At 37.3% G+C, this 19,959-nt stretch overlaps 1 protein-coding gene across 1 annotated transcript in view; it reads left to right on the top strand.

Moving 5' to 3' along the window:
- The window catches only part of bond (james bond), a 192,183-nt gene that overhangs the window by 164,199 nt on the left and 8,025 nt on the right, over positions 1–19,959 (top strand). The window contains exons 4-6 of the mRNA XM_067151935.2: positions 2,611–2,688; positions 12,413–12,469; positions 18,477–18,582. Coding sequence (XP_067008036.1) covers positions 2,611–2,688; positions 12,413–12,469; positions 18,477–18,582 — 241 coding nt within the window. The remainder of the gene's footprint in view (positions 1–2,610; positions 2,689–12,412; positions 12,470–18,476; positions 18,583–19,959) is intronic.

The following is a 19,959-nucleotide window of genomic DNA, read 5'->3' as shown; positions in this document are numbered from 1 at the left end:
ATTGGCTAGATTAAAAAACTGGCAGAAAGAAAAAGGAAATATTGCCAACCCAAAAATAAATGAAAATCAATCAGTTACAAAAACCTAGAATTACAAAACTTCTTTAAATTATAAGTTCTTTCACTTTGCACCAGGGTGCATGATCATAGTTTTTAGGTGGTGTCATCTCTGGAAAAATGCCCAAACTTCTTGATGAATGGAAAACAAAACAAGGAGAAATTTACTCAGGTTAGGAAACTGTACAATAACAAAATTACATCATATGTCTGTGGTGACATCTTCTGAATAATGTTCTAAGTTGGTGTAGTTTCAGTTTCACTGTTTTACCAATAGAGGAGTTCATTTAGGCGCTGAATTTGAATGCGCGGCTTTGGGGTGTACCTCCTGGTACACTAATAATAAAAATGGGAAATATAATAATAATGATGATGATGATGATGATGATAATAATAATAATAATAATAATAATAATAATAATAATAATAATAATAATAATAATAATAATAATAACTGAAGTGCATAATAGATAAAAGAAAACCCATTCACACGACATACACACGATGAAATCATTGATGTGCTCCAAAAAAGCAACACAAATGTCAAGAATGCATTTTTCATTGATGGTCCCGGTGTCTCTAAAAAAAACAGGATATATAATACAAAAGTGCTCCACTTTAGGGCTTCATGTTATATCAGTAATGTGGATAGGAATAACAGCTGTTTTGCTGACCAGTGGTTGAACAGTGCACAATAGTTTCAAATCCCCCCTAAATTTAAATGAGAGTTCTGTGTCTGGATAAAAATTAAATACCAAAGCAGCTGACAATATTTGATTAGCATGGTTCAATATGGGATAAAGCCCCAGTGACAAGTAGTCATTCATTAATGTGTATAAATTGTCTTCTAAAATATATCATAGATAACGACATTCCATTACTTCTGGTGGGAAAAGTTTTGCTCTTGAGGGAGATTTCATAAAGATTTTTCCTGTTTTGCCACATGCTTATCACCAAATAATTATTTACTGTTGACTGTATTAAATACACTCCTCTTTGACCCTTCTTCAAAATGCTCTGCTTACATAAAAATATGTGGGCAAAACCACAAACAAAATTGGAATTCACCGATTTTTTGCAAGAAATCGGAAACGGCACCTATCCCTCTGTAGATGATAATGGATCAAATGGTATTGAACTACCAGCCAGAATTTTAGCACATGATGATATCGTGATTGAAATTTATAGTAAAACATTCACTTATGCAAAAGATATCATAATTTTTCTCAAAAGTTGCCATTCTTAATTAATTAATTAATTAATTTGAAAGTCATTAGGTTTATACCCAGTAGTTCAAAACCATAAACTAGCATCAACACATTAATATTGAAGATGAAAGCCAGCTACTTCAAATTCCTACATAATTCTTGAATTCCTTAACTAATGGTTTGCCTCCACATATTCTTATTCTAAAAATTGGAACCATAGTTATGCTCCTTAGAAATCTGAACATTTACCAATGGTTCCTAAACGGAAGCTAATTGGGGCCTAATTGTAAGAAATATGTATGAAAATTGTTTAGATTTGAAAATTATAAGTGGAGATAAAGCCGGTCAGAGAGCTCTAATCCCTCGAATTGACTTAACAACAGCCGATAAAACACTTCCATTTTCTTTCAAGAGGCATCATTTTCCAATTCCTTGGATTTTGTATCACGATCAATAAGCCTCAAGAGATGTGAAGGTCTCTATTTACCTCAGCCAGTTTTCAGCCATGGCCAGTTAAATGTTGCAACGTCAAGAGAGCATTATTTTAAAGTTGCAATAATGACAAAATGTATTTGTACTAAGAACGCACCAAGCAAGTGGCTGCACAGTTTTGGTCATGCAGCTATCAGCTTACATTCGGGAGATAATGGGGTAAATATTTATTGAAGGATTTCCTTAGGCTATATACAACATTCCTTGTTAATTTAATTTTTTACCATTTTCTTTATGTCACACTGTCACAGATAGGTTTCGCGGCCATAATGGGATAGGAAATGCCTAGAAGTAGGAAGGAAGTGACTGTGGCCTAAATTAATATACCACTTGCCTGGTGTGAAAATTGGAAACCACAGAAAACAAACTTCAAGGCTCCCGACAGTTGAGTTTTGAACAGAGTAATAGCATCTGTGAAAAAGTGTTCATTAAAGCACTTAGTCGTGTGAGTTTATTCAAAGAGTGTGCAGCTGATTTGTTGTTTCCTCTGCAACCAGTGTGCACCGGATAGGTTACTGAACTGATGCAGCATGCTATTATGTGGACAATTTTGAGGTTATAAAGTCAGGTCTTGATGGGTTTTAGCTAGTTATATTATAAGTTCTTTGATAGCAAAATGACAAGTTTATTTTTTTAATGGGTAATGTCCTTTAACCATTGAGAAAAATTTGTTGTAAGCCTATGAGTGGAAAGAGTGGAAAGAAAGTGGAAAGAACCCTTTAATATTGCATCAGGTATTTTGTCTCCCCCCATTAATAACTTCCATTATAGAACATTTTGTTGAATGTTACATACTCTGTATTGAAAACTTTATTAATCTGCATTTTAAACTTACCTTGAATTGTCTTTTACAGCCTTACCGAATGGGAGCATTACATTATATCTTTCAAAATGCCTGCCAACCTGATCCACTGTACCCTTACACAAGTGAGGTAAGTAAAGTAAATTTGTGATATTCATATATACCAGTAACAAGGTGTGTGCATGCTGCATGATGCTCAAGTCAGTCCTGGCAAAGCAGAACAAAGATGCATTAATGAATCTTTAGAAGCGATATGTGTGAAGGAATTTCAAGGAGACGTGCTATGCATTAAATCTAACTTTGCTTTCTTAAGTTCCACAATCACAAAACTTGAAAACAAATCTACCACTTTTGTCAGCTCTGCAGGACATTCTTGATGTACTTCTCAAACATTTCACATAGGACTGGATGCTTCAGTTTGTTAAGTGGAATATCAGTAGCAAGAAATGCTTCACAAATATCTTATGAGAACTGGTAGTTTGCTGGACCAGGTTCCACATCTTGTATTTTGGGAAGCAAACATTGTGTTAGCTTCTTTAATGATGCATATTTCAAGAGTTTTGCTGTCATAATATGTTATGAAACTTGTAAATGCATGTCTGCAGCTATGGGTGTCTCACAAATGTTGCAAAATAAAAGAGTTTCCTCCGCTTTAAAAAAGTATCCTAACTCCCACACAAAATGGTTCAAAGTAACACTGTTCACACTTTTGGAACACATCTTATTCCTAGAAACAAGAACTTCACACTGTCAGCCTATGTCTTACAAGTTTGGCAGACCGTTGTAATTTCAGGTAAAATTTCCTATTAAGATAATGGACTAGTGGAGGAGCAAAATAGGCTTAATGAAACTCTGGTGGCTCCAGATCCCTGCTATCCTTAATGATTGACGAATTCCTGTCTTGAAATAGAAAACAAACACGAGGTGCTCTGATGAACTAGAGAACCCAATTGCCAGAATTGTCAAGGATCAAAAATGTGGGCAGGAGACATCTAAGAAGTAAAACATATCACTGGATATAGGAAATATGTACTTATAAATAAATAACCCAGAATATCTGTTTAATTATATAAACAGCAAATGTATGCAAAATAATTATATTTAGTTAAATAAAAATATATGGTATTTAAGCACATAATTATCTGAGCCTTGCTCATTACCATACTGTCAGGTCACTGGTCACTGAAGCTCTTTCAAACAAAGCTATACAGTCTATGACGACAGATGGCAGCTTTGTACACAGATGAATATCATCAGTTCATCACTACTGGGTAGGCTATCAGGTGGTTGTGATTATTGCTTGAAGAGGAAGTACATCTGGGCAACCATCCCCTGTTAACACTAATCAGAGAGGGAAAAGATGAAAGGGGTTCAACACTTCAACAAATGAAAGTATTTGGCCAAAGAATGACAAGAGCTATGATGAGCATGAACATGAAAGACTCCTAAGGTCTCGAAACCTAAAATAGTCAGTGCTGAAAAAGAACAAAAGTTGACTAAGGGAGGTTGGATAGGATATAAGAAAGTGAGGAGCCTGGCACAAGTAAATGGAAGCAGTCCTAAGACTCAGCTAAGGGTCTCGTGATCGCCAACCCACGCTCCCAACTTAAGAGCCCCTGAGACAAGATGCCTATCAACAGGCTAAATAACAGAGCTGACAGTATAATGTGAAACAAACAAAAACAAACCATACGAAGTGGAGAATAAATGTATGAAGTCACAATACCATATTACAAGAACAGGTAAATTATCTCATCTCCTGTGTATGGGGATCATATAATACATCTACAGTGTCTTCTACCTGTTGTATGAGGCGACCAGAAGAGAGACCCCTGGAGCCGTCATCTTGAAAACGTTTAAACTTTCCTATCCTGCCTCCCTCGATCAACTCTTGTTCTCTTCCAAGCCTGATAGTATTATGTTTGTGAGACATAGGGTATCTTTTATATGAACGTCTTTTTTATCCCTTCCCTTTCTTTTGCCAATAACTTCATTTTTTCCTCTGATTAGTGTCAAGAGTCGGCAAGCAGAATTTCAAACACAGAAAGTGGTGTAGTGTAGTGCAGACTTAGGTTCTTACCACTTGTTTTATTGTTATTCATGAAGCATAAGCAAAGCAAAGTCTTCTCCGTACAGGCCATGAAGGCCCTTGGAGGAGTGGAAGGTAAAGGCTTTCACCATTGTTAACCGCAGCACTTGATGGGGTAGAGTGGTTAGCTCTATGCCTGGCTGCCTTTGCCCCCAGGAATTAACCTGGTACTCATTTTTGGTGTAGGCTGAGTGAACCTCAGGGCCATATGCACCTCCGGAAGTGGAAATCTCATTTCTTAAATTTTACGACTTCCTGATGGGGATTCAAACCCACATCCTTCCGGGCGAACTGAGCACGCCTTTACTGCCTCGGCCAGGCAGCCCCTGTTCATGAAGCATACAGTAATCAATATTAACACAAGGTACATTAACAAATACAATATGTAACAAAAGGAATAGTGTAGGCCTCAACATTAATAATACAAAATAATTCAATCTCTTTATGAAGGAGTGAAGGTTCATGCACATTTGTTATGCATGTTCATAATTTTCATTCAGTGACACTGCAGAAACACAATGATTACTTTTCAACAGTCAGCGAACCAGCTATTCATATTTCTAACTTGAATGTATTAATATCATAAACTGTCACTATCCAAGGAGAAAGTCGTAGAGTTCAGAACAGCTGTAATTCAGATTTTGTGATAAATACATCAGAACTGAGAACATATCTACCTTTAATTTTGAGCATAATCATGTTTGCAGCTCAGATCATAGAACAGAATTACTCTTTTCTCTGTCATGGCTTGCAAATTGGTGAATTTAATGGAAACTGGAACCAGAAATATTTTACATTCCACCTTCCCCATAGGGAATAGAAAAACTAGTAAGTAACTCATGGTTTTGATTGAGTTTTGACACTTTCTTTATTAAATTTTTTAGAGAACAGACAAGATTGAAATAATATATACAGTGTAATTCAAATCAAATCAAATCAAATCAAAATCTCTTTATTTGCAAATGAGGTGTCTACCTCAGTGGCAAATGGTACACTAAAATACATTATTGTCAAGCACTAAATTTTAAATTAACAAGAGAAGAAAAAAAAATTCTAGAATACAATAATATACAATTTATGCTAACAATTTTTATTCCATTGATTACAGAAAATTGTGGGAGTCTTATAGCACCTATAATGATGCAAGATGTTTGATTTGATTTGTTTTTAACTCAAGAAGTGTGCAACTCTGCTACAAAATCAGAATATTTGTTTATAAATTTAATAAATTTAACATAAATGTTGAGTCAAATAGCACTCAATGTTTTATCACCACATCTCTGTCACCCCATAATGTAGGAAGTTCAAATTTTACATGACTTATGCCCTTTTATCTTAGGGGCTCTCAAAGAAATGGTTTGAATAATATTCTACTCTTAAGGGACTGAAACAGGGGGGTTAAAAACCAAAGATTAAAAATATTAATTCCTCCAGAACTGCTTGCTATACAAAGTTGAAATTTCACACAGTGATTGCTTCTTCATGTCTTTGATACCAGTATTTATATTTTAGAGTTTTAAAATATTCTGCTTCTTTGAGGGTTAATGGAGGTAAAGACCTAAAAACAAAAATATTCATTTCTCCAAGAAAGTTGAAATTTCAAATTACAGTATCTAAATTCCTGGAGATTCCAAAGAGTACTGCAGTACTGACTCAACCATCACAGGTGACCCAACAGTGAGGTTAAACATAGTGCTAGAGTTTCTTAACTCCATTACACCTTCATGAATGCAACCACACAAACTCATCCTGAAAGTTGGTGGAATTGTTATGCTCATCAGAAACATGAACTTGGGCTCAGATAAATTAATAGAGTTCACATGGCAGTACGCGAATTGATGGAACGATCTATAAAATTGGAAGTTACTGCAGGTACTGGAAAGTGAAACATTGTTCTCATTTCAAGAATAAATTAAATTATTTGCTACAGATCTCAACATTCCTTTCTCCATAATAAGACTGCAATTCTTGCAAAGACTGATGTTTGCATTGACAATAAACAAATCCCAAGGGCAGAGTTTCAAGAAAATAGGAATCTATCTTCACAAACCAGCATTTACACATGGGTAATATAGCATTTAGCTGCATAAAAAATCCAGGAGATGCCAGAGTTGTTGTTAAAAATATCTTGCTCACCAGGTGAAAATACTGGCAGTAAAAGCATTGTTTATAAAGGAATCTTAGTGTGGATTCTGCTTCTTCATAATACAGAGTGATTTATATAAATTGGCTGGTTTTCAAAACGACCCCATTTCTGTCTGATAGCAGATAGGAAGATGCAATTGTTTTCTACTCTATATGTGTAATGCATGTATCTACATTTGCTAACAATATGCAAATTAATCTTTGTTAGGCATCAATTGTTTCCTCAATTTTGTTTATCACTGGGTTGTTTGTTGTTTTACAATATATTCGTTTAAGATGGAGTACATATTGCCCCAGTGCATGCTTTTAGTGAACAATTATTGGGTGTTCACAATTCTCCTAAGAGAGATGTGATACCGGCTATAGTGAGAAAGTTGGAAACAACTGGGTCTTCATTGAGCAAATCTGGTAAGCGTCGCACATATGGTTTGGCAGATGTGGCAGATGTTCAAACTTGTTTGCTTTTGTCTCCTAGGAAATCGTCATGTTTGTCTCAGAAGGCAGAGTATTTGTATTCTATATGTCAAAGAATGACCAAGGTAAAGAAACTACGGCCATAGAAGGTGACTGCCATTCATGAGTTGCAGGAGCCAGATAAGGAAAAAAGTCTGTTACTGCACATGGTTCTTGGATTATACCATACGGCTACCAGAAATTCTGAATCACATGGTTCACAGATGAGGCCTGATTCCAACTAACTGGTTATGTGAATTCTCAAAAGTCCTGCATTTGGGTCACACACACATAACCCACGTGGCATTCATGAAAGACTCCTGCACCCACAGAAGGTCACTGTTTGGTGTGTAGTCTCGGCAGACCGAATAGTGGGTCCATTCTTCTTCTCAGACACAGTGAACACAGGCCGGTACAAGGACATTTTCCTGCAATTTGTCGAGCAATTAGATGACATTGAACTAACTCAGGGTTATTTTCAGCAAGACAATGCCACACATCAACTGAGTCTCTCCCTCTGATATGCAGCCTCTTTGAGGACAGAGTAATCTCTAAGAATTTTAGGCCAACGAGATCACTGAACTTAATGACACCAGATTATTCCCTGTGAGGTTATCTCAAAGATGAAGTGTATCAAAATTGACACAAACAACTGAAGATTTGAGCACCAACATCATGACTAAAATCAATGAATAGATATGGAAATGTTGCAGCAAACTGCCAGAAGCATGGAGCAACAGGTGTCAACATTAATATGGAGGTCTTTTTCAACACCTACTGTGATGGTAAGTAAATCTGCCACACTTTATTCATATGTAGAATGTAGTTGCATTTTCCTTTCTCCTACCAGACAGAAATAGGGTCATTTTGAAAACCAGCTGGTTTATATAAATCACTCTGTACAACAGGTATGCATATTTATTTTGTTTTCTTTAGTTGGTTGGATTTTTTATTTTTTTAAATCATAAAGATATACAGTTTTGCTGCTACAGGCCACTAGTTAACATTATATTTTGCAGAATTCACAGCAGAATGTTTAAAAGTAAGGTATTTTTAACATATTCAATACTTTATCTGGACTGCAAGCTATTTTATGAAAAGCAGGACATCTGGCCACTCTAGTTTTGAGAGGATGATTACCCAGTTGTGTTTCCTCTTAAAACAATAATCACTGCCACCATCACCACCACTGCAGACATCTTTTTGAGTCATTAAAGATCATTGCCCTCATAATCAATATTCCAAAATCCATGCCCAAATATCTTATGAATTTCTCTAGGAGATTATATTACATATGTCTACTTAAATAGTTCAGTGGCTATCTTCAAGAACCATACATATGGCCCAAAATGTCCTTCTTCCAGGTATCTTTTCTTACATTGTGTGTATGAACAGTGAATGATGATAGGGAGGTACATAAGGGAAAGTGACTGTACTATGGAACAGTGATGAGAGTGCAGGGAGGTGGAAGTCAAGTAGGAATGACATAAAGTTGTTAGTGTTAAACTCTAGACATATTGTTAAAGAATAAAATTAATTTAATAGATATGTATTTACCAGATATTCTAATAGGAGTTTTATTATGAATAAGAACTGATAAAATGAATGTGGAGATGTTATTCTGGAAATCATAAAGATGGAATTCAAGAGGAAAAACTGGGGCAAATATTTGTTTACAGGAAAAGAAGTTAGGGATTGGAATAATTTTTCCAAGGAAGATGTTTGATAAATTTCCAAATTCTTTGAAATTATGTAAGAAAAGACTAGGTAAACAATTGATAGAGAATCTGCCACCTGGATGACTGCCTTAAATGCAGATCAGGATTGATTGATTGATTGATTGATGGATTGATTGATTGATTGATTGATTGATCGATTGATTGATTGATTGATTGATTGATTGATTGATTGATTGATTGATTGATTGATTGATTGATTGATTGATTGATTGATTGATTGATTGATTGTCATAGAGACAAGATGGAATCAAAAGAAGGGGGAGTAATCATACTGGAGGAAGAAGAATTTTTAGGCTATGAAGAAGTTAGAGATGAGAAACAGGAAATTCTAAGTGTAAGGCTCATCTCAAAAATAATAGGTAATATGAAGTTTTTGGGGTGCATAGACCTGGAAAGGGTGACGCTGATTCTGATGCAGAATTATTTTACAAGATAACCAGCTATTAGGGGAAAAACACAGGAAAGAACGTGATAGTAGCTGGTGATCTAAATTTACCAAATGTTAATTGGGAAAGTAATGCAAATATCAGAAACATGACAAACAAATGATATAAGACAATCTGGGAATAAAAGCTGAATAAGAAAGTAAATGAACCAAATAGAGGGAAGAATATCTAGACATGTTGCTGATAAAACCAGATGAGATAGAGAAACTGATGTGGTAGATATAAATGATCACAAAGCTGTTTTAGTTAAAAAATAAATGGATAGAAAGGAAGGTTGTAAAAGTAGGACTACTGTGATACTAAATGATTGATAAGAGGGGCATGAAGGTGTTTGTAAAATGTAATGATGACTGGTGGAAAATAAAAATGTAAACAGTCTGTGGTAAGAACCTAATTACAGTTTAGTTCCAGTGTAAGAAATCCTCACTAGGACTGCTTGATTTGAGAACTGGATAATATCCAAACGAAACAAAAGCAGCATAATTTGTTCTGGGTGATTTCCAACAAAACTTGATTTCTCGATTATCATAACCATAAGGCCCTATAGGGCAGTACGGCGGCATCTTATTGTTGATATTGCTCTATTAGCACCACCCAGATGACACATGTAGGGCACTTTAAGGTTAAACCTACGGACGTTGAGCAACGCGCCTGAAACCTAGTCCACTAAAGACAGAGGTAGCTACGTTCCACCTAAATAACAGGCTGGTAAACTATCAACCTACGATCAGGTTCGGAAACCACACACTGCAGTGTAATACCAACCCAAAATATCTTGGTGTAACTTTAGACAGGTCATTAACCTATCAACGCCATCTTGAGAAACTGGTTGCTAAGCTTAAAGGATGCAACAACTTGCTGGGTAGACTGGCTGGTACTTCATGGGGCACAGATGCATGCACACTATGAGCAACTACTCTAGCAATAGTATATTCACCAGCTGAATATTGCTCCTCCTTATGGCTCAATAGCTCCCACACTAGTCTGGTTGATTGTCTAACTGCACCACTCAATGAAAATTATATTTGGTACATTGCACTCGACTCCTATTCAATGGTTACCATTACTGAGCAACATTCAGCCTCCTCACATCAGATGGCAAAAGCGCCCTTGTTAGACTGTGGACCAGGAAAGCGAAGAACAGTTACCTCCCAATACATCAGGATATGGATGAAAATGCCGTAATGAGACTCAAGCCATGGAAACCTGCCTGGAAGACAGCAAAGGAATTAGTTAATTCACATTTCAAGCCTGATGAAATATGGAAGTACAAATGGTCTCAATCAAACCTTCATGGCATTGTCAATATCAGAGATCCAACTAGAAAGTTGCCTGGGTTCAACCTTCCTCGCTCCACCTGAACTACACTCAACAGAATACGCTGCGGTGTAGGAAGAAGTGCTTCTGCTCTGCATCAGTGGGGCTGGAAAGACTCTCCAGCTGGTGACTGTGGTGTTGAAGTGCAAACCATCCTGCTCATTCTGAAGGTCTGCCCTCTGCGAGCTTTTGCTGGTTCCAACGAAGACATTTACAGAGTGACCCCTGAGGCATTCTTTTGGCTGGAAGAGCTGGACATTCATCTCTAAGAGACTGAAAGACCCCCACATTAACCTTTCTAATGTGGAGTTTGTATATATATATATATATATATATATTGTAAACAGAGTCATTTTTTGTGTGCTTGTTAAGAACTTGTACATAGGCGATTGTCAATTGTAGTATCATATGCTAAATACGAAGGTTGGATCTTAAATAGCAACTATTTATTTACAACAGATACAAAAGAGTTACATTTTAGCAACCTTTACTGTCCTTTAATGTAGTCGCCAGCGTTGTGTATAACCCATTGCTAGCGATACGGAAGTCGTAGTATACCTTTAGCAGAGCCCGTTCTGTTGATGGTGCGAATGGAGCAGTCTACTCCCTGTCGAATCTCTGCAACAGTTCTGAACTCACAAATCATCTGGTTTCAATCACTTTCCAGTAACACGGCAAGAGCTTGCACTCCTTCTTCACTGACGCTCATAGGATGACCTGCCTGATGAATGTCCGCCACAGTTTGCCGACCATCGTTGAAGGCTTTTACCCAACGTTCTGTTCTGTTCTGTAAGGCAATGCAGATTCCCCACAAGCCTCTTGAAGACCTTGATGACACTGTCGTGCTGTACGACCCCTGGCACATTCAATCTTGATCCAACTCCATTGTTCCTGTTTGGAAAACATAGTGACAACATTATGTTAGACTGCTAGCTCACAAGTGACTGTGTTTCTCTCGCTTGTGCGCACGCAGATGATGTGGGAAGGGCGAGTCCATTTGCTCTGAGGTAAGGTAGGTATGTAACCAACGTGTGCTATCAGCAACAATATTAGATTACATTGCATATTGTCTCCACAGCAGTGTTGCCACTATTTAAGTTCCAACCCTCGTAAATAAATATCCAACAAAAGATAAATTTTACAAAAATGTTGAAAACTTGCAGTGGGAAGACTTGGGAGTAAGGAAACAAGCTGCTTGACTAGCAGTATATTCTGAGCTGTTAGTGAGGAGATAGCGTGGAATGACATTCAGTAGACGAATAAGCTTGAAAGGAGTTTTTTTTTCACAATATGAAGGTAAAGTAGAAATTCAAGAGGAAAAATTGGGGTAAATATTCAGTTATAGGAAGAGGAATTAGGGATTGGAATAATTTATCAAGGGAAATGTTTAATAAACCTCCAACTCCTTTGAAATCATTTAAGATATGACTAGAGTAGGTAAACAACTGATAGGGAATCTGCCATCTGAATGACAGCACTAAATGCATAACATACATGAATGATTGGAAATGAAGAGATCTAATTTCATTTTCAGAGAAAATAGTAAAGAAATTTGCAAAAACAAGTTTTTGGTGATGGCAGATGAGGCAACAGAAAACAACTGTAATTCCAAATCAAAATAATTATCTACTTTCTTTTAATTATCTTCAATCTTTTCTTTCACAGGTGTCAGCTGGAGCATGGTGGTACTTCTTTTCAAAAATCATCGAACTATTAGATACGGTAAGTAAAAGAAAATTATACTGCTTCCATTGAATTATCATTGTTAGTAGTGAACTGTGACCCAAATAAGGTGTAATTACTATTCACTGCATATTATTTCACTAAAATATTATCAATACAATAAAATTGATATAGAAGTTCCTAAGTGGTGGTGATATAATATAAATCACTGATCCGTTGGCTTAGGTCATTATCTTGGTCTCCTTCTACTTCTTTTACCCTTCATGACCGAGTCCATTATTCCTTTATTCTTATCCTCCTCCATTTGTCTCACATGACCCACCACTGAAGCCAGTTTATCATAACTGCCAACCCTTCCAATTTACCTGGAAACTTTCCATTTTTTGTAACTCGTCTTCCGATTTTCCGATTTATTCTTACTTCTTCCCATTTTTGAACAATATAACTTCCAGTATGGTCAATAATCTTCCCCTAGGATAAAGGATAAATTTTTCTGTGCTTGTGTAATTTATGCAACCCCGTTTTGAAGAGTATTTATTTGATACTTTATTTCGTGAGTGTATTGTCCGTCGCCTTCGTGTATCATGTATGCTTTACAGCTGAGGATTCAGGATGGAAATCATCCTACAAGCAAAAGAGGCTAGCACGTGCTAGCGACTCAGTTAATTGAGACAAAGAATTAGTTGGTTATTGTGTAGTTTGTGCACTGTTAACATTGTTTCTGCGCATAGTTTTGTTGGAGTTGTAGGCCATATGTTTTTCTTGCGGTTCTGTGCTATGTTAATAATGTATGAGACACATAAACCTGTTTTGTATGTGGTTTCACGTGTTTCTGTGCATTTGTGTTCATTCTTACTTCATAATTTTAATGACTTGGATGTATTTCAGAGAGATGTGTCGGTGACAGTTTCTGGTATTTTCTCTTCATGTTATGGCCAAAAAGCATAACACGTGTTATCTCCAAGTGTTCAGAGATACCTATAAAATTAATTTTCTGTTCATTTTACAGTGTAATAAAGGGTACTATTATGCATTTTGTTGCATGTGTTGGTGTGATATAAATATTATTATTGGTATGTATGTGTCATAAATAAGAATGATTAGGTACATTTTCTTGTAACCATTTTTATGTTTTCTTAGTTTAAGATTTTAAATTTAATATTCAATTCACATTGTAACTGTAGATATGTATGCCTTCTATCCTGTCCTTTTTTTACCTAGACCATGATGCAATATATGTGATGAAATCCAAGAATTAAAAGATCTTCCTATTTTTGATTTCTTAAAGTTGGCAGGTATGGTTTATGTATACAGCTTCATCAATCGAGTTCATTCTTAGCATTTATCTCCTCGTTCTGAGCATCACCTTGGTATTGTTCGACCTGTTTGTACCAGCGATCATTCTTGCTATAATGTTCATGTCTGTTATTTCTTACTTATTAATAAGATATCCTGAGTCTATCCAGCTTTCACCCCCACTACAGCAAAGTTGGTCTTCAAACAGACAAGTTAGGTTAAATTTGTCCAGGAGCTGAATTCTTTCTTGCAGAATACTGTTGATCATAACTGCGAGTTCATGGTATTAACATTACTGCACCTTCATTCAATATCATTATACTGCTATCCTGGGAGAATAGACATCTTTTAATATTTGAAATGATCTACCCATTCCAGTTTTGAATTCCCAACCTGACACTCACTTCTCTTAGGATTCTTCCTTACTGACACCACTTCAGTCTTGGAAATAAAATGTAAAAACATAATTTAAAAAACCCCATGGCACATCAGTCCCGAAGGGTCATGGCCTACCAAGCGACTGCTGCTCAGCCCGAAGGCCTGCAGATTACGAGGTGTCATGTGGTCAGCACGACGGATCCTCTCGGCCACTATCTTGGCTTTCTAGACCGGGGCCACCATCTCACCATCAGATAGCTCCTCAGTTGTAATCACGTAGGCTGAATGGACCCCTACACCGCGGGGCCTGCCTAGTCTTGGAAATGCTAATTTTAATGTCATACTCACTGCACCTATTTTCAAGTTTCAAGATATTAGATTGTAGGCTTTCAGCACTGTCTGCCATTAAGACCAAGTCATCGGTATAGGTCAAACTGCTTTCTACATTTCCACCTAATTAAATCCCTCTCAATCACTTACAGTAGATGATCCATGTAAACTATGAACAACAAGGGTAAAAGATTACACCTTGAGTAATCCCTGTACATACCTTGAACCAAGAATTCATTCTACCACCAATGCTCACTGTAACCCAACTGTCAACATAAATGCCTTTGATTGCTTTTAACAACCTACCCTTAATCCCATAATCCCTCAGTATGGCTATCTTTTCCCTCGGTACTCTGCCATATGCCTTCTCTAGATTTATGAAATATAAACATAACTGTCTATTCCTATCCTAGCACTTTTCACTTACCTAGCACATACTAAAAATCTTATCCTGAAAGTTCCTCTATGGTCTGAATACACACTGGTTTCCATCCACCTTACTCTCAACCATTGATCATACACTCCCTTTCAAAATGCCAGTGAATACCTTGCCTGGTATACTGATCAATGAAATGGTTGTTCCAATCCTTCCTTTTTGCTTTTAGAGAGGTGCAATTACTGCTTCCATCAAATCAGAAGGTACCTTACTAACATTCCATATTTATCTTATTATACTCTGAAGCCATTTCATCTCTGCCTTCCCAATGTATTTCACCATTTCACCTTATTCCTGCTGATTTATGACAAAAGAGTTTATTTACTACCATCCTTTCCACTTCCTCAAACGTAATTTCACTCAGTTGTTCATGATGTCAACAGAAAGCTTTCCTTTTATGTTGAGTAGATTTTCAAAATATTTCTTCCACGTGTCCAGTGGTTCCCTGCAGTCCACTGTAAGTCACCTGATTCACCCAAAACACTATTTATTTCCTTTTTCCCTCCCTCTATAAATTTATTACTGTCCATAAAGTTTTTCCTGGTGCTTGACCAAGTCTTTCCAGATTATTGAAATTTCTTTCTTTTTCTTTTTTTGATTCTGCAATTATCTTGTTTTGCTCCCTTTCTTTCATCTTCATACAATTCCCTGTCTCAAGCGGTCCTTGTCTGGAGCCATTTCTGATACGCCTTCCTTTTATCCTTTTATGTTTACAAGCTTACTTTATTATTCTATCAAGATGTTCACTTTTCCCCACTTTCCACACAGTTTTTCCTAGGCATTCCCTTGCTTTTTCTACTATAGCATCCCTGTACACCACCCATTCTTTCTCTACATCCTGAACCTTATTACTGTCTATTTTTTTGGAACTTTCCATGTACCTGTGTAAATTTCCTTGTCCTGGAGATTCTTTACACTTATTCATCTGCAGACAGATTTCATTTTCTTTATCCTAGGCCTAGAGACACTTAGTTCAGATAGGGGCCTGTACCATTGAAAACTCCTCAAAATACCAGCACATTCCTAACTAATTTTCTGAATTCAAAGTCGGTTATGATATAGTCTGGGACTCTGTCACTCCCATAAGTCTGTGCCTTGCTTGAAATGTTGTGAACTCAGTAAATTCTGTGATGCAGGATGCTACCCTACTTACACAAAGTCCCAGTGAGAATCTCTCCTCTAATGGGTTAGGGACCTACTGGTGGATTGTGTAGTCCTAGCAGCCTGAGAAAAAGGAGGGCCGTGATTCAGAATATGTCCATAATGCCCACTTCTATTCCATAGCTAATGGTACCATATCCTAACTCTCAAGACCACTTACAGGAATGATATTAAGTGATTTCCCATTGGGTATATAATAATTTCGTGTGGCTATTACTAGCCGATTGCAGCCCTTGTAAGGCAGACCCTCCGATGAGGGTGGGCGGCATCTGCCATGTATAGGTAACTGCGTGTTATTGTGGTGAAGGATAGTGTTATGTGTGGTGTGTGAGTTGCAGGGATGTTGGGGACATCACAAACACCCAGCCCCCGGGCCATTGGAATTAACCAATTAAGGTTAAAATCCCCGACCTGGCCGGGGATCGAACCCGGGACCCTCTGAACCGAAGGCCAGTACGCTGACCATTCAGCCAACGAGTCGGACTCCCATTGGGTAGGGGTGATAGAATACATCCAAGTTACTGGTATCCCATTATTCTCATTATTGTCAGCTCCATAGTCCACCACGGAACTAATTTGCCATTAATTGCTCTCATTGAAGATGTGCAAATTTTACAAGATTTGTTGCAAATTGTTGTAATGATGAATTGGAAGTTTTTGATGGTATCTTCTGTGTCTGGCTGTTCGAAAGCTAAGGCTTGTAATTCCTTGTCCAGCTGACTGAAATCTGCTCTGCAGTTGTACTGTTCTCTTACCGCCTTTATGAAATTTTTATTAAAACATTCGTAATTGTCTTTTCTTACCACCGGGCGAGTTGGCCGTGTGCGTAGAGGGGCGCGGCTGTAAGCTTGCATCCGGGAGACAGGTGGGTTCGAATCCCACTGTCGGCAGCCCTGAAGATGGTTTTCCGTGGTTTCCCATTTTCACACCAGGCAAATGCTGGGGCTGTACCTTAATTAAGGCCACGGCCGCTTCCTTACAACTCCTAGACCTATCCTATCCCATCGTCGCCATAAGACCCATCTGTGTCGGCGCGACGTAAAGTCCCTAGCAAAAATAAAAGTAGCTTTTCTTACCACATATCTGATTTCTTGATGAGTGAAGTTTGTTTTAGTTGCTGATAGACCTATTGTAAATGTAATGATATTATGGTGGGGGCAACTCTCTTCTTTGGCACAGTCCCAATTCTGTATTTCTTTCATAATATGTTTATTGCATATTGTTAAGTTGGCATTGTTAGAACCTCTGTAGACTGAAATGTTGGTGAACCATTGTCTTCATTCATAATTTTCTATCAGAAAATCCTTGAGTGTTCTACCTCTGCTGTTAGTTAACACGTCAAACCAAAGACATGACCTCAAGTTGCTATCTATTGCTGCTACTATATCTCTTCCTTTAGCAAAATCCAAAATCTTTATTTTAATCATATCGGTTTCAATATTTTACTGAATATCAAAGTAAAAACTTGCTGTAATCAGATAAATGTTTGATGATCAGAGTATCAATTGAATTGTTCAACACAACAATAACGGCTCTATATTTTCTATTTCCAGAGAAAAAAATAGTTTATATTTAATTGGAATTCCTATGGATTTGTTGTTGAAGAAGTGATGTTCTTCTAAGAATGCTATGTCAATTTGTAATTTCGTGAATAGTTGTACAACGTTTTGTGTGGCTGCTTTTGAATGTTGCAGGTTTATTTGTAGGCATGTTATCGGTGACTTTTCAGGGTGAGAGTTATACCTCAGGGTTTTGTTAGTTGCTTGGGTGATTAATAATCTGTGTTTTCTTTGATATTCCCTTAAAACTGCTAGTAGGCTTGAACAGATTTTGTCCAACGATGAATGATTGACACATATTTTGTTTCCTGTAGTATAACTGTTGTACATCGCACAGTTAATGCATTTAATGTCTGCTGAGGAACCTGTGCATTCCTTTAACTTATGTCTTCCTGCATGTATGTATGTAACTAACGTTAAATTTTAAAATCCTACAGATGATATATTTTTCTGCACTATGATCTATATTTGTCCTATTCTCCTTCTGGTTGTATTCATTATTACCCACTTTCATCCACCAAAGGAGCCCTCTATTATAGAGTTCTAGATCTAAAACTGTTTCCTTTATCTTATACCTGCTTACCACAGGGAAATAGCCCTTTTTTTTTTTTTAAAGGACAAGTTACAGCCTTATTGGACCATGTTTATTTAGGTTGCCAACTGTGTTTACTATCCTTACCCACATGTCTTATATTCTCTTAATGTGAGCATTTCTTCTGTCCTCTGACGAGGGAAGTTGTATCACTGGTTTCACTTCATCTTCTGGTACTGTACCCTCCCATTCTGAAAGTTTGTTTAAAAATGTGTCTGTCTAGGATAAAGTGGCCTTTTATTTAAATATAAAAAGGACTGAAGTGCCTAATACATTTGCATATCTTACTTTTAGGTTTTCTTTGTCCTGCGCAAGAAACAGAACCAAGTGACTTTCCTACATGTGTACCACCACACAGTTACAGCACTCTTCTCTTGGGGATATCTCAAATTTCTTCCAGGTAAGTCATTCTATGATTCTCTTGGGGATATCTCAGATTTCTTCCAGGTAAGTCATTCTATGATACTGATAATTCAATAGTTTATGTGACATTGTCCAACCAACACTATGTTTACAAATCAACAACATAGACAATTAACAATCTTGATTGTCACTGAGGTACTGAAGTGTACTACTGCTGGCATCTCAGAGATGGCAAAAAAAAAAAAAAAAAAAAAAAAAAAAGAAGAAAAAAAGGAGATATTATGAAGCACACTTCATTGTAAGTAAAAAAAATAATTGAAAATACAAAGTCTTATGACCTACCTTTTTACAATGATAGCAATGAATGGACATGAATCTTCCTTTTTTTTTGCCTTTCTCCATCTTGCTCCAGGACGTTTTATAATTCTTGGTTTTGTATTTTCATTTGCCAGTCATAGCATTTTGCATCACGTTGTTTTGATCAACTGTACCTGACACAATATTTCCACATGTCTATTTTTCAATGTACAACCTGTAACAATAAAGTTCAGTGAATAGTCCTGTACTATCAACATAGATGAACAATGCATGACAGTGACCTCACTGTCCTTCAAAATAGTCCCCTCCCATAACTATGCACTGCTGAGATCGGCAATACATGTCCTGAAAACTTTGCAAGAAGACTTCCTTTGGGATGGTGTTCAAAAGCCTCGTCACATTTCGTTGGATGTCAGGAATATCATCAAATCTCTTTCCTTTCAAAGCAAGTTTGATGCGTGACTTTTCGGCTCTGACCTCTTTCCGACACGGGGATCCCGGAGAACGCCTTTCCATGCTTTGCCGTTTCGTTTCAGGCTCGTACCTGAAACACTAGGTTTCATCCTCAGTGATGATACAGTTCAAGAAATTTGGTGTCGCATCCGCCGTTTCGACAAAATCCTGTGAAGCCTCTAAACGTGCCTGCTTCTGATCATCAGTCAAGTGATGTGGCACAAGACGAGAACACGCTTTCCTCTTCCCTAACTTCTGGGTAACGATTTGTCGCACGGATTCACGGTTAATCTGCAGTTCATCCGCTATCATGCGCACAGTTAATCGCCGATCGTTCGTGATTAATGTCCTCACGTTCTCAATGTTTTCGTCACTGATGGCAGTCACCGGTCTTCTGCTATGGGGGTTGTCAGGAACACTTTCCCAGCCTCCTCGAAAATGGGCGAACCACTCATACACTCACTTCAAGGACAGTGCTTGATCTTCAAAAACACGTACCAGCATCACATGCGTTTCTTTCGGTGTCTTGCCAAGCTTAAAACAAAACTGTACATTGATCTTTTGGTCATTCACGTTCCTGTTCGCAGTTCAGAACCAACGCACTAAACACGCACTGTGTCAAACAGGTCTAACACGGCACACA

This window comes from Anabrus simplex, chromosome 1 (assembly GCF_040414725.1).
Source record: "Anabrus simplex isolate iqAnaSimp1 chromosome 1, ASM4041472v1, whole genome shotgun sequence".
Taxonomy (NCBI): Eukaryota; Metazoa; Arthropoda; class Insecta; order Orthoptera; family Tettigoniidae; genus Anabrus; species Anabrus simplex.
This window is presented reverse-complemented; position numbering and strand designations above follow the sequence as displayed.